Genomic DNA, 16043 nt, shown 5'->3' with positions numbered 1-16043 from the left:
TGGTAACAAGCTGTGCGGGGGCTGTGATGCGGCACACATCACACCCATCTCACTGAGCTCACCGGAAGAGAGAGAAAGCGAGAGATAAAGAGACAAATGGGTTGGTGGGTGGGTGGGTTGGTGGTGGTGGGGGGGGGGGGGGGGGGGGGGGGGGGCTGTGATGGACTGGATGAGACGGGCAACCTTAACTGGTCATTGTTGGTTCCATTTGAATACCAGCTGAAGCCATTTCAACCTGTCCCTGCAAACATTTTGACATTGAATAAATGTTTATTCGACAGCCTGCGCCAACGTTGAAAACCTGTGTAAATATAGCAGCAAAGTAAAAGCTGAGGAATTCAGTCAGGACCCAAGTATCTTCCTGATATCATTATAAAATGGTTTCCAAAGCAAATTTTTAAATTATTTTTTACTGTGCCGTAATATAATATTGTGAAAAGTTTGTGCTTGTTTGGGTTGACGTTGAACTTGGCCACCAGCTGCACATCGGCATCTGTCAAAACCTTGCTAAGGTGCATAGAGGCACTGCCTCTATACATTGGACCAGAACTTTTAAGCTGCCATAAACTTAGCTTTATGGCACTTACTCTCGTTGTTGTCTCCTAGATCATTGCTTATGTTGTATTAAAATCTCATATGTACGTCGCTTTGGAAATTGTAATTGTAATTGTAATTGTAAACGGTTCCATATTAAAACCAACCACACAGTCTGACAGAGCTTCATTAGGTCAGCCCACACAGATCGGCTTAATTGTTGATTAGAGGATAAATAGCTCATGAGTCAGAGTTCTACATGTTTTACATTTAAATGCAGTGTGATAATGAACTGGGTTATCCTGGCTGACTTTGTTTTAATCAGAATCTTTCATCAAAGAGTTTTAAGTTACGGACACCAAGTTGTCGCTAACATCAAAATGTCTTGGTGAGAGCCTAGGAAGTGCTACCTTGAAGGTTCACTTTGTTCCTTTCAAAGACTGGAGGTGCCTTGATGCAGGAGATAGGAGCATCTCTTGGGTACACCGGGAAGAAAATATAATCAAATGTGCTGCTCTTTGATAGGGATTAAATATGTATTTACCAACAAAGAAAAGATCCAAGGCACTCGCCCAAAGTATATTTAAAATGCCTTTATTTAAATGGCATATCCAAATGGACTATTAAAAACATCTGGGAGTGGAGGTACCTTCTCAATTCCCCTTGGTCTCACAGGCTATGTTGTCATGGTAAAGTCTCCACTTCTTCTTCCAGACTTGGTGCACATATGACTCATATTACCACAGCAAGTTCTGATAAGGCTCTTCCTTGCACAGTGGGTTACTACGCATTGCATTTTTATTTAAAGCTATATGCAGGAGCTATGGTGACCCATGCACATACAGTGCCATATCTGAACTGCATGGCTTCACATCTCGGCTCATGGTATTCTGTCCACCTTTCCTGTATTTCTCTGCATGAGTGACTCGTGGCTCATGAGAGATTTATTAATTTTGAACCGGACAATGTCATGCTAGAAGCCAGAGTGCAGTCGGTCATTGCTTCAGACTGAACAGATTTGAGAATGACTGAATGACTGAGAGCCAAGGAAAACCCATTTTCATGTATTGATGACCCAATTTCTGCCCTAACCCATAAACATGTTAGGCAGCTGAACAAAGTGACTATGATGAATCAATGAAATCCTCCCTTTTACTAAGCAAAAAGAGAAAGGGAAAGAGCAGCTCCTTAACAATTGGATGATAAGACAAAAGCAAAAAAGTTAATGAAATACTGAGCGAGTTTGGGTCTGTTTCTTGGCTTGTGTTGCGTACAGTAATCCAATTTCTTCAATTTTTCCTGTCTTTTCCTGCTGTTCACACTGAAACAAAGCAGAAAAATAATCTCAAAATATGGTAATTGACAAAACACCCAGCAGCTTCTCAGCTTAATTTTCCCTCTATTTTCACATCTTTTGTTTCACCAGGCATCTGCCTTTTCTCTGCTGCACCACAGTTCATATTGCTCTTAATTACCTTTGCCTAGTTCGGAGTCTAGCTGAGCTAAATTAAGGGTCAATTCATTTCCTGTCCAGGCGCTTCGGGAGAGAGCGGTGCCATTCTTTACTGATAGCCTTTCAAATGTGTGATGGATGAAAAGCAAGTGCATTTAATGGAACGAGATAAAGAAAGACAGAGAGAGAGAGAGAGATAGAGAGAGAGAGAGAGAGAGACAGAGACAGAGAGCGAGAGCATAGACAGTAGAGACGGACAGATAGAGAAGGTCAAGTGTAGAGAGGGAGAGACTGAAGGAGGGATGGAGTGAAGATGGAGGAATGCAAATATCAGACATTACTCTTCTGTTGGGATTCGTTGTCTTGGTTCATTTATATAAACACAGGAATCAGTGTAAGAAAAAAAGTAAGAAGAAAATTAAATGAATATTAAAAACATTGCAATTTTTTCAAAAATGAGCAGCAAAGGGAAATCAAAGGGGATATCCTTCAGATTCCTGAGTGGAATACTACAAAAAATATTACATTTGTGTGTGTTCGTGTGTGTGTGTGTGTGTGTGTGTATGTGTGTGTGTGTTTGTTAGTGTGTGTGTGTGTGTCTGAGCGTGCTGAACCAATGCTGACATAAAAATCGGTTTAATTCTGCAGTGTAAATCTCAGAGAATGAGCAGCGAAATGCTGAACTGAGAGCTCACAACAGACTAACCGCACAAACAACATAGTTTATCGTACAAGCACACACAAATTCACACAAGAACAGAAATATAGACACTCGTTAACCTTCTCTCTCCCTCTGTCCCTTTCCCTCTCTCTCTGTCTCTCTCTCTCTCTCTTTCTGTCTGTCTGTCTGACTCTCGCTGTCTCTCTCTCTCTCTCCCTCCGATCCTCTCTAATTCCCAGCACTTCCCATCGGAGTGCTGTAAGAGGATAAGGCCATTCCCTGGGAGAGCAATAAGAGGATGAATGTGTGTGTGTGTAGGTGTGTGTGTGTGTGTGTGTGTGTGTGTCTATGTCTGAGTGTGTGTACACATGCACTTTTTGTATGTATGTGCACATGTTGGTCTGCAAATGTGCATTTCAGTATGGGTGTGTCTGTGTGTCTATCTCTATGTCGTTTCTGTGTGAGAGTGCATCTATATGTGTCTATGTGTGTTGTCGTTTCATCTGTGTGTGTGTGTGCGTGTATGTGTGTGTGTGTGTGTGTGTGTGTGTGTGTGACACTATACATGCCCTGGGTCTGCCCTACATATGGAAAACCTCTTAATTCCCTGTCAAGAGACTCTGAGAGTTGGAATACCATGAAAAACTCCTCTGCATGCTTTTTTTCCCTTCCTTCATGTTTTCCTCATTTTTAACTGCAGAGTGATCACTGGCAGCCATTAATCAGCCCATCTCCTACAATGGGAATAGAAGAAAAAGGTGAGGTGCTGGGGTGGCAAAAGCCTATTAATTTTAAGAATATTTTGAAAGCAGTCAATCATATATTGATGTACTCAGCACGTGGACTGGTATGGAAGCAGGCTGTCTTCAGCCTTTTGAAGGTCCCACTAGTATTAATTTGAATTTTTATTCATTGATTCATTTTCTGGATCACAGAGGGCTGGAGCCTATTCCAGCATGCACTGGGACAAAAGGTTTCGGTCATGGTCAAATAAAAAAAACTTAAGCAAAAATTTTAAATTAAAAACTTGATCCTTAGCAAGCGTTGGGAATCAAACCCGGGAGTTGAAGGCAAATGTTTACACCCATCTACCACCACACTATGTCAGACTTAACTGTTTCTAGTTGTGTCTCCTTCACATAATCTTTTCATGGTGGGAAAATTTATTTCTCTCACTTTTCGTGCACGAGGCATGTATTTGCATTTTAAGACGTGCTCATTTCACAAAATTTCAGGAGATGGCACTGTTTTTTTAATAATGTTACAGTAAAGTGTCTTATGGTAGGTCTTTCCTTTAAAGTCATAATGAAATGAAAAATTACTTTTTCACTTTGTTAGCTATCATAAAGTACACTTATTTCACAATTAATGCCCAAACTACACCAACTACAGTGGGTATGCAATGGACTTTGTTGTGGTCCAACCTGCCCACTTTTGAACATCCCCTCTCCTCGTGTTATGTCCCACCCAAACAGCCGGTTTCAACCGGAAATATGTTATTCCATCAAAATGCCATTTCCTCGTGACTTTAAAGAGATTCATGGTGCACTGTTCACATTGTAAAAAAGCTTTTGGCATTGTGAGGTAACAGTCAACCATATCGGCAAACTGTCACCTTGTTGCAAAGTTGATTTTGATAAACAAGAGGTTCCTCAACTCAAAAGTTGTTCTGTTAAATAGTTTAATATTTCATTTCAAAATGAGGTTATATTTTGCAGAAACTAAGTATGACTCTCACTGTACAGTAAATGAGTAGGAAGCCGAGCACAGAATTGGAATAGTTCAGCCAAACCTAAATTTGGCAATACACCTTTTTTCTCCTGGGCTCCACAATGGACAGTCAGAGTAAAAAAAGCTCTGGTTTATTCTGTACTTCATCTTCATTGGAAGAGGAGACAAGAACAGCAGGTGCACAAATATATCTGGATACATCCATTTTGCTACTTGCCAATATGTCCTCACCAACTCATTTTTCATCAGCATTTGTGGAGTTTATTTACATTCTCCTATTGAAAACAACCAACACCCAGTTTGCATTTTTCCACATCCTAGTACAAGGAGAATGCAGCATTAGGTTCACTGAAGGTTTTGGTGTCACGTGGTATAATGCCATTTCATTGGCTCCTCCATCTCAATAACAAACAATTCAAGGCGGAAAAACTGCAGCAGGCATTCACATATTTATATCCACATGAACACACTGCACCCCTGGTATAAAATACTTGAACGGAGCTGAACTGTCAGCCTCAAATACAGACACACACACACATACACACACACAAACGCACACACAAGCATATCTCCCTCTCACAGCAAAACAGACAGAACAAGATAAAGTAAACAAGAAAAGTAGAGGCAGGAGAGAAAAGTAAAGAGTCAGAAAGACACAGAGGAGGAGAAAAGGGACAAAAGATACACAGACAGGCGCCGAGCGCAAGAGACAGACAGAGAGAGAGAATGACAGAAAGACCTGACAGACATCTGAGAAGAATGTCTTTGATACTCTGTAGTTTCAGTTCAGCAGCCTTTTGATCGGCTGTCTTAGAGGACTTCACCCGAACTGACAAAAGAAAATGAAAGTCAAGGTTGTGTTTCATTGGGGTTTAAAATGTAAAGACAAAAACCTGCTGACAGTGCTCTTTGGTATGTGGTTGACACTTTTGACACCAAAGAAGAAAAGAGATCCAAGGCACCTCGCCTCATGAATTTCTTCCTTTGTCAAATTCACAGAAAACGTCTTGACGTTGTACAACAAATGAATGACAATAAGGTTGAGAAAAACAATGATTCTGGGTGTAAAAAAAGGAAAAGAGAGAGAAAAAGAGAGAGATCAATATACAGAGAGAGGGGGAGAAGAAGAAGATGAAGAAGACAAAAAGTGAAGATTAGAGCAGAGCAATGATGAGATATCTAGAAGAACCAGACCATGGTGTAATGTCAGACCTTTAACAAGAATTTTAAAACTTTAACAAGTAAACATGCCGACATGATGCAGACACACCTTGGACCAGTCAATAACAAGAAACATCATCCCTCCACGTTTCATCAAAATGGGACTGGTAGTGTAGCAGTTCCAAAATTTTCTGTTCAAATTTTGAAATTTTGCCATTTAATTATAGTGTCCCAGTCAGGCAAAAGATGCATCATCCCTCTATGTGAGAATCAGACCAGTGGTGTCTGAGATACCATGGACAGACAGACACAGTCCAAGATTTTTTGCCGTGTAATTTTCACACCCCAGTTACTTTACTTGCACTAGCATTGCTAACACATTCTAGCAAGAGGCTGGTGCTGACTTTGAGGAATACAAACCCTGTTGGGAAAACGTTTTGAACATCCTAAGAGTGGGCTGAATTAGTGATCAATAGGATAGGCTTCCAAAATCCTGAGCCTTTCCTTTAAAGGCAGAGACTAATCCAGTCCCAGTGGCAGATCTCCCTACTCACAATGGGCCTCATGCAAGAACATTTTCGTATTCTTATCTTAAATTTCTCTTACTTTTTTCGTGAGGTGGACTCGTACAAGAGTGCCACGTCAGATTCACCAAACGCTCATATCTTCAGAAAACAGTTGTAAATGACCTGCGTAAACATGATGAATTCCACCTGTTCTAAATGAATGCGCATTCATGAGAATTGTGAATTTGCATAATTGACGCCCCAATAATGCCATATAAGGTTAGGCGTCCGGCCCATATGTCGGGAAGCTTCATTCATAAAAATGACACGGAAGACTAAGAAGAAGTCTCCCAGCTCTGAGACTGAAGTCAGAAATAAGTCAACCAAAGCATATATTATTTAATATAATTCAATAGTGGCATCAAAGGCCCTGCTAAAGCCAAGGAATGGGAGAAAATAACTATGCGTTCCCTTATGAAAAACAACTATAGTATTCCTATACATTTTAGATGAATACTAAATAAATATCCCAACAAAGCTATAATTCCCTGTAGGAATATTATAGTGATACTACAGAAGACAAAAATACCATGATAAGGTCACTATAAACTCACTATTGAGTATCACAGACACTCTAAGTCCATATCGGAGTATTATAGGAATATTATAGGACTATAGTGATTTGTCGTTAGGGCACCGTCACAGAAATAAAAAAAAAGAAATGGCTTGACATGAAATTAGATGCAAAAAGCAAAGTGATCCATGACTGCAACAAGAGGGGGCGAGGAGGAATTCTCCGTTACACAGACAGATGAAAGAATAGGCCTACACCTGCCATAATTGGCGATATAGCAGTGTCAGGTGGACAGCGACTTGCACCTCAACCTGGTAACCTAAAGCCATTTCTCTTTTTAAAGTTTAGATTCACTTGCACCCACATTAACGTTATCAACTGGAGTAAAATAGCCTAGAAATCAGATTTATCTCCCTCTATAATGTATTTCCTCCATACAATCTAATCTTGCCTTTGTCTCATCTGAGTGTTTGTCAAACAACCTGGCAAATTAGTGTTTTTTGTTTTGTCTTTGTATTGAGCGCACTTACAGGCTATTATGTAACCCACATGGATACATATGAGATTTTATGCGGCTCTGGTAAAATAAATTACGCACTACCTTCTTTTGAAAAAGCCATCAGTGCTCCTTTGATATTTTCCCTGTTGCTGTAACCACTGTACTGGTTAATCTCAACATTTTTTTTTACTTTACAGTGTCATTTATATATTCAAACTCAACATTTCTTCAAAGTGACCGAGATACAATCCATTAGTCAACAACAAAGTTTTTTTTTTTTTGCTTTGGAGAACGGCAGGTTGATTGTATGTGACTCGTACGACAGGTCTGGACCACTCGTACATTTTGTTCATACCTAAGAGAAAACTGCAAATATGAGAAAATTGGTGAATGCGGCAAGTTCTCTTAAATCGCTCGTACGAGTGATTTAAGAACGAATCTGTGCGTACGAGTGGTTCTTGCATGAGGCCCATTGTATGGAACTGGAAATTATGCAAGAATTGCATTACCAGGAAACAAGTTGGAGGTTGAGCACAGTGCTTCAACCTGAAATTAATTTTCACTGTTATGTGTGTGACAGAAAAGGTGTTTGAGTGTGTGTGTGTGTGTGTGTGTGTGTGTGTGTGTGTGTGTGTGTGTGTGTCGTGCGTGTGTGTGTGTCCTTTTAAGTGTCTGTCTCTGTGAGTCTCCAGAGAAAAGCCATAGAGACACAGACCTTCTATTGATTGCACAACCTTTACAGATGAGACCACACCACAGGGAGACAGTCTCACTCTCAACACACCTATGCATGTACAACATACACAGACACACACACACACACACACACACACATGCATGCATACATGTACGTACTGTACACACACAACCAGCACTATCATACGCACACGGTCACATTTGGTCACACACATACAATAATACACACAAAAAACACAGCAGCACTCCTTCCTTTTTCTTCCCCCCCCCCCCCCCCCCCTCCATCTCCCTCTCTCCCTCCCTCTCTATCCATCCATCTCTCTCCTACATATTCCCCTGTGTTTAATTACAAGCAGTCTTTTATTGCAATGCAATGAGTAGAAAGAGCAGAATGAATTTCCATCATTTCACCAATTAAATGACATGAAACAGCTCTTGTTTTAATCAAGAGTAAAAAAAAACATGATACTAGCAAACATTACACAACCCCATTGCCACACAGGCTAGAACAGACCCTGTGTGTGTGTGTGTGTGTGTGTGTGTGTGTGTGTGTGTGTGTGTGTGTGCGTGTGTGTCCTTATGTGTGTCCACGGGTGCCAGTGTGCATGTGTGTGAATGTTTGTTTGCAAGTGTAGCTACATCCCACACCCAGCAGTGATGTGAAAATTACGCTCCTACTGTGAGTGATTTGCTTTTCATGTCTGACAAGAAATATTTTATTACCATGATATATGAATGCCACACACAGACACACACACACGCTAAACCTGTCTCCTCTCCTCACCCCACTGCTAATCTCTCGTCTCTCGTCTCTTCAATCATCCTCTTCCCTCGTTCCCATTCCTCTCCGTTCTGTGTCTCTTCACTCCTAAGGCTCTTCATTTCTCTGCTCTCCTCTCGCTTCCACGCAGGTGTACTGCAGGGATGAATCCACTGAAAATCAATTTCAAAGACGGCTTTCTTTCGAGACAGCGTGAGCCCTACAAAAAGCCACTCTTCTCGGACAGTTGTTTGACCACGAGATGCCGTGTAACCTCTCTCTCAAATTAAGACCACAAGGAAGCGTGGCCTTAATAAACAGCTGTGGTGTGAAGCGGGGCGCTGTGGGGGTCTGACCTCGGTTAAAAGTTCAGTTCAGAGTGTCTGTTGTCACACACTTGTACCTTGGCAGAACGCAAGCAGCTGGATCCAATGAGAGAGAGAAGCAAAGGTGGGGAGAAGTAGGAGAAGAAGAACAAAGAACAAGAACAGGAAGAAGAAAAGAGAAAGAGAGAAATAGACTGAGAAGAGAGCGACAGAGAGGCTGTAACAGAGATGAGAGATGTGACAGATCCAGACTGATGGGAGATGTTGAGACTCTGATTTGAAGTTCACTGAAATGGCCATTAGCAACTGACCTCACCAGCTCACTGTCACTAAACCCTTCCTCTAACAGCGCAGAATGCACTTCAAAGAGCTCTCAATACGACTTTAGCCACCGTCACACACAAGCCGCACATTTACTGACACACACACACAGACAAAAACACAAATACAGATGCACCCACGCATGCACATACCCATTCACATAAACACAAGCGCATGCGCCGCATATCACCCCAGCTGTATGCTGGATTGGTCCAAATATGGTAGGGGATATTTCCATGGCAACAGCAGGCAGAAGGGGTGCAGAGTTGTGCGGGATGATTTCCAGAGAGATTCTGCGAACACTTTTGATTCAAACTATTCACCTTCTATTCATTCTATTATATGTCTATTCATTCTTTTGACACAGTGAGGGCATCTACCTCTGATGAAAACACAGACCCTCCAGCCCCTGTTACTGGCTGCCTTTGCAACACAGATAAAAAGCTAGTTTGAGCTCTAATGTTGGAGAAGATTTGGTATTTATTGATTTTAACCTATTTGTATGTGTAGAATTTGCATTTAGCCAAGTTTATAACCAACAGTTGCAAACCAGACAGGGAAAATACAGCCATTTATTATTAGCACTAGTGGAGTTGACGTAACACTTAAAAGGCAGACCGTGATTGAGAGGGAAACATATATTTCACACTGTAATGACTGACCAAAAGATACAGAAAGATGTTACTGCTGTGAAACCAACTGTACGGCAAGTTATAACAAATATTATTTAATGCACTACATGGTTTCAGGATTTTATATTAAGGAGGGAAAGAGATATGTTGTGTGCACGTGTGTGTGTGTGTGTGTGTGTAGAAGAAGACAAATACGATCTAAATCTCCTCTTTATCTGGCCCAGTTGTAATGAACCACAGACTACAGCCTAACCCAATGAGCCGTGCAACTACACACCCACTCCCAAAAGTAACACACATAGTGTTGACCTATACACACAGTGTAAACACATATGAACACACACACACACACACACACACACACACACACACACACAGACACACACAATCATTCACTAATAAAGCAAAGAGAGATTCAAACTGAAAATGCAGCCAATCTATTGGCATGACAAATAATTTAGAGCCAGACAGAACAAGGTATTAAGTTGACGCAGAGAAAAACTAGAATAACAGAGAGAGAAGGAGAGAGAAGGAGAGAGAGAGAGAGAGAGAGAGAGAGAGAGCGTACAAATCACTGTCTTTTAGCAGCTTGGTCAGTGGCGTCTTCTGTCTCTATGCTGTGTGTGCTGTCATGCACTAATGTGCATTTGTGGTTCCATGTATCCCTATATGCACTCGCTTGCATGCTGCTGGTGTGTGTGTGTGTGTGTGTGTGTGTGTGTGTGTGTGTGTGTGTGTGTCCCATGTGGCTATAGATCTTTATCTCAGCCCAGCTATTCATTAATGGGTCTGTAGCCTGCTGGCACCATGAGGAATGGTAGGACAGAAGCAATCAATACATGCAGGCTCCAAACGCAGACAGTGTGTGTGTGTGTGTGCGTGTGTGTGTGTGTGTGTGTGTGTATGTGCAGGGTGATTTGACAACTGATTCATGACCTCTAACCAAGCCACTATACACACACAAACAAACCCACAGGCATGTGTCAGACCGAGAGTTTCCTTATGATATGGCAGTTAGCCCCAGGACTTAATGTGGGAATCCAGGAACATTTCTAGAAGAATGACATCTAAAGCAAGAAACGCCCTGGAAGCACCAGACATGTTTTCAAAAGCACCAGTTCTTTTTAACGGCCAAACACACACTCAAGGTGTCCAGTGGAGCATCAAACTGTCTTGATGCATCGCTCTGAGCTCGGTTTGATTTGGGGCTTTGGACATGACCGACGAGAACAAAATGGAAACCCTGGAAAGATTCATTGTGAGAACAACACATCACGTCCAAACAACGCCATAGTCATTAGCATGGAGACGGTTGAATCAGCTGAGAAAATGATTATCTGTGTGTCTTGATTGATCATGCGACATCAAGCGCACAGCCCATCTCAAACTGATTTTGTTCTCACTAAGACAACCTGGGAAGAACGTTTTCCACAAGGACGCAGTTATCGACTCGGCATTCTTGGAACACAACATCGACTTTTCCAATTTGTGTCACCGTCTCAGAATGATTGACAGATTGTTCAGATTCAGAGCATCTGATCACCAGAGTCGAGAGAGATCAGAGTGCCAGGTCGGCCTTTAGCGGCAGCCCTGGATCAGGCAGGGGTTCAGTGTCTTGCTCAGGAATTAAAGATGAACACACTGACTGTGGCGAGGATCATTCAGGTCACCAGACTCTCTCTCACTCTCTCTCCTTCTCTCTCTCTCTCTCTCTCTCTCTCTCTCCCTCTCTCTGTCTCCCCCCATCACCACACAATACCTGAATTAGTATTGATCTTAACAGAGGATCCACTGATGTGAGGGAAAAGAAGTCACTCTATGGAGGACTGAATCCTGATTGACTGATACCACTCATCTCCTTCTTTTCTATTCTTTTCTGTTCTATTCTACTAAATTCTATTAACTCCCATAGTTTTCTGCCCTAGGTAACTGAATCATCTTCTTTGTCATCATCTGTGTGCTCTTGTGGTAATGTAATTATCCTGGTGTTAAACAGAGTGTGTGCTCAACTGGGATAATCAGAAGTTCCTTGAACAGACCTCCAGTGAGCAGAGCACCCACCCATGACCATCTCCAATTTACAACCGGGGCCGTTTGTAATACTGATGCTAACGAAGGCTGATATTCAATTAACCAGCCTAATCAGAACTGACTCTGGCCAGAGACAGAGCAGTAGAAGACTATACTGCAATAAAAATCAATTTTAACAAGTCATTTAGTTTTGTATTCAGCCGTAGAAAATGATTTTTCTTCACACAAGTGGAAATGCCAATAGTGTGAGACAGCTTCATTTTCAATGTTTTAAATGCAGTTTCACTTTCTTCAAGAATTTTAATGTGACAAGTGACCATACAGTGTGCTTGAGGCAAATGAGGCAGATTGCTTCACTAATAACAAGATGATGTTACGTGATTCAAGACAATCCTTGAAATAAGTTGATTTGCTTTGGAAATTAGCTTTTTGAAATTGGCATACCTTATTGGACAATTTTTAATTGGTTCTTACAAAAATAAGATATCAAGACTGAATACCAGATAAAATGGCTATGTTTTGCAGTGTAAGAAGAGGAACCAATGGTATTAGTTGTGTGGAAGTTCAGAAATTACCTACCAACCATAAGTGGTTGGTACTGCCAAGGTAAGTCAACATTTTTTTTATCGAGGGAAGGTTGGCTGAGAATGGTTGCTCTTTTCCAGCAACACTCTGCCTTACATTCAAGAGGTTCCACACAACTGGGAGCTTCCCAGTACAACTACAGTCTTCTACTGTTGATCACTGAGCAGCTTCACTGGACCAGTTGGGGTTTAAGTGCCTTGCTCAAGGGCACATCAATCATAGATGTTGAGGGAAGAGAGAGCGCTACTCTATCACTTTCCACACCCACATCAGTTTAGTGCCTTTGGACCAACACTAAAACTAAAACAGATCTCTTGCTGTGTAAAATTATTTGACCTTACTCTTACCATCAAGACCTTGGCATAAAAATAGTCACAACTTAGACACAACTTAACCCTTGACTGGACATCAACGTTATGCAAACTCTACCTGGTGCCACCCATTCCAGAAGAGGAGTTGTGAGGACGGACCTGTCTCTCTCTCTCCCATCTTTCTTTACCTGCTACTGTTTTCTTTCTCTCCTTCCACTGTCAAACATTTCACATGGCGAAGTAAACACAATTAACAACGTATTCAGTACGGCTCTAGACTTTACCTCGCTCCCTCAGTGGACAGCATGAGGATGACAACGACGAAGGTGATGAAGATGATGAAGATGACGATGATGTGCGTGATGATGGCAATGATAGTGATGATGATAATGATGATGGCGATGATGACACAATGATGCTGCCAGTGATGATTGAATTACACAGGGCAGATAACTGTGGGAATAGAATAGAATAGAATAGAATAGAATAGAAGATTTGTAGCATTTTAATGGTAATGATATGATAATGATCCCAATCTATTCCAAGTCTATTTTTTCTCTGCATGTTGGCTGCCATAGGTGCTAAAATCATTATTCATCTTATGTTAATTACACAGTCGGCATGGCAACCAAAACTCAAGAGGCTTAGAAGTAAGTTTAACACACACACACACACACATACACACACATACACAGATGTAGATACAGAGAGTGCAATTGGAAGGTTATTTTTGCCAGCGAATTGTGGGAGGAATTCATCTAAGTGAGAACAGAGCTTAATGTGAAAACCACCTCCAAAATTGTGTGTGCATGTGTGTGTGAATGTATATTAAATGCCAACAATGTTTGCCACTGTACAGTATGGATGTACAGTTTTGTTAGTGTGTAACAGCATTTGGCACGCATCTCTGTGTGTCCATGCTGTTGGGGGATTACTGCTCACCAAGGCATGAAACTAACTTTTTCACTAGCCAGTCACAGTGGTTTCTCGGCTCTGAATTTCAGCCAATTAATTTTGTGGAAACATAGCTTTTAAACAAAACAAGACTGATCAAACACAAGTTGGAAAGTACAGGGGAATGGGCAGACTTAAGACATTTTGCTGATGGGTTACTGTTACTGGTGGTAGCCCTGGCTACCACAATACACCACTGTAAATACAATACAACAGTACAAAACTTTGTCACTCCACTGACCTGCCGATAAGCAGGAACTCTCCCACCAGCCCCTGGCGTCTCATGGCCATGAGGATGTTGCGGACGGTCATGCCTTCGCAGAAGCAGGCCACCACCCTGGCTTTGGGCAGGTGGGCCCGCAGCCTCTCCAGCAGCCGGTCAAAGCTCTGCTCCCCGGCATTACTCCAGATTTTGCCTGGAGCAAACATGTCAAATAGACACAAACATGGGAATAAGTTTGTGACTCTCTTGTTATAGGCTTCACCCTCTGTTGCTTCATGTGATACCCTGGACAAAGTGTCAAGTTTCATGTGTTTTAAGTTGTCAATAAAACCAAAATGTGAAGCCTCTCAAAGTGCATATTATATGTGCTGTATGTATAGTTCACAATCTTTTCAAAACCCTGGTACACACAGGATAATACCGGTGTTTTTTCTTTCAGTTTGTGTCAATTGTCTGGGTTGCCCTTCTCCTTTACATTATTCCTGTACAGTATGAAAAACAAGTTCCACAGACTTGATAATTGCCCAAGGTTGGTGATCCATCACAGTAAACATGAAGCCTTAATTTGGTTTTGTCACAATTTCTCTGTTTTATCCTTATTTCATTGTGCTCAAGTTGAGTGTTTTCATATCAGTGTGTCCATGTCTTCTTATTTGGAGCGTCTCTGTTAGCCAGGACAGCAGTTAATTTCAAGCTAGGTTTGACACTGTAAAATTTGTATTATGAAAATGTCAAGAAAGAACAAAAACAACAAATCTAATTACATACTTGCTTACATGCATTGCGAAATGATTGTGGGAAATGTAAACGAGATGCAGGCAGTAGTCAATGGGCTGTGACTCGAAATGACACTGGTATTTCCCTTTCAGCAAGATACAGAAATAATCCAAGGAACCCCATGCTGCTGATTGTTTGAAAATGCCAGAGTACAGTAGAATATTAGTTCACATACACTGTGTGTCATGGCTACACCTGCATCTACCTCCATCTCTCCCTAGTCTTGTCTCTGTGTTCTGTGTGTCTGTGTGTTCCCATTGTTTCTCCCAGGCCCTGTAGTTCCCGCCTTGCCTTCTGGGTTCCCTCCTCCTGCACCTACACACCTGTCTGCCATCAGCCAATTAGTCCTGTGACTTTGTTCCGCCTTCACCTGCCTGCTATCAGCCTATCAGCTCCCAGACTCATCCCATCCAGCCAGCTGTTCCCTGTTCTTATTAGTGTCAGTGTGTATATATAGTATGTGTTCCCCAGTAGTATTTGTCAGATCGTCTGAGTTGTATTAGTGTTGTTGTCTTCTAAGACCTGTTACCTGCCAGATTTTTGATTCACTATTGCCTTCGCCTACCTGCCGATTTGGATTGTTTGCCTTTCGGATTACCGGTTGTCAACTGTATTACTGCCTCAAAACTACAAGTAAAGCTTTCTGCTTCAGCCTATGTACTCTGTCTATCAGTGTTTGCATTTGGGTCCAGACTCTTGAGTTCCTCCCTCACACTGTGCTCCCTTTCTACTACTTTGATATATTTAAGTTAAAGACCCTATAGACAACTTTTTTGCTTTAACTTATCATTATGAAGTAAATGTTGATTGCACAGTGTAATGGCTATAGAAAAATGATACCATCAGTGTTTAGATCGGTTCCCTATAAGCCTCGCTTTCACTATGCAATTCTGTCTGCCACCGGGTACGATCTCCTGGGAGAATGAAGACTCGATTTACAGCACAAAGGAAGTGCGTCATTCATTGCGCAACCAAAAGAGGAATAGGATAGGTTTTCCCCAGTAGCAATCGGTAGCTATCCCCAGTAGCGGAAATGGCAGACAGTGGAACAACCGAAGTGACAGTGGAAACTACCCGGCAAGAGAAAAAGAACCCCGTTGACGGAGGAGGCAAAGAAGGCGAAGAGGGAGAGTGATAGAAATTGAGGTAAAACAAGAGTGAACCTCGGACGGGCATTCACTCGATGGAGACAGCTCCGGGACTTAAGAGGGTTCAAAACCGACATTCAGTTGGCATTCTTTCTACTGGATCAGTAAGTAACACAACCTGCCTACTTATTAATACTACCAGATGTTTTACGCTGCCTTT

General features: G+C 41.7%; 1 protein-coding gene across 1 annotated transcript in view; it reads right to left on the bottom strand.

Moving 5' to 3' along the window:
* grm5b (glutamate receptor, metabotropic 5b) overlaps nucleotides 1-16043 on the bottom strand; it is a 61611-nt gene that overhangs the window by 30354 nt on the left and 15214 nt on the right. Inside the window, 1 exon segment of the mRNA XM_071537490.1 lies at nucleotides 13977-14151. Coding sequence (XP_071393591.1) covers nucleotides 13977-14151 — 175 coding nt within the window.

Source organism: Centroberyx affinis, unplaced genomic scaffold (genome assembly GCF_046629955.1).
Source record: "Centroberyx affinis isolate AG114_WGS23_722 - 3 ecotype Tasmania unplaced genomic scaffold, CSIRO-AGI_Caff_v1 ptg003057l_1, whole genome shotgun sequence".
Classification (NCBI taxonomy): Eukaryota; Metazoa; Chordata; class Actinopteri; order Beryciformes; family Berycidae; genus Centroberyx; species Centroberyx affinis.
This window is presented reverse-complemented; position numbering and strand designations above follow the sequence as displayed.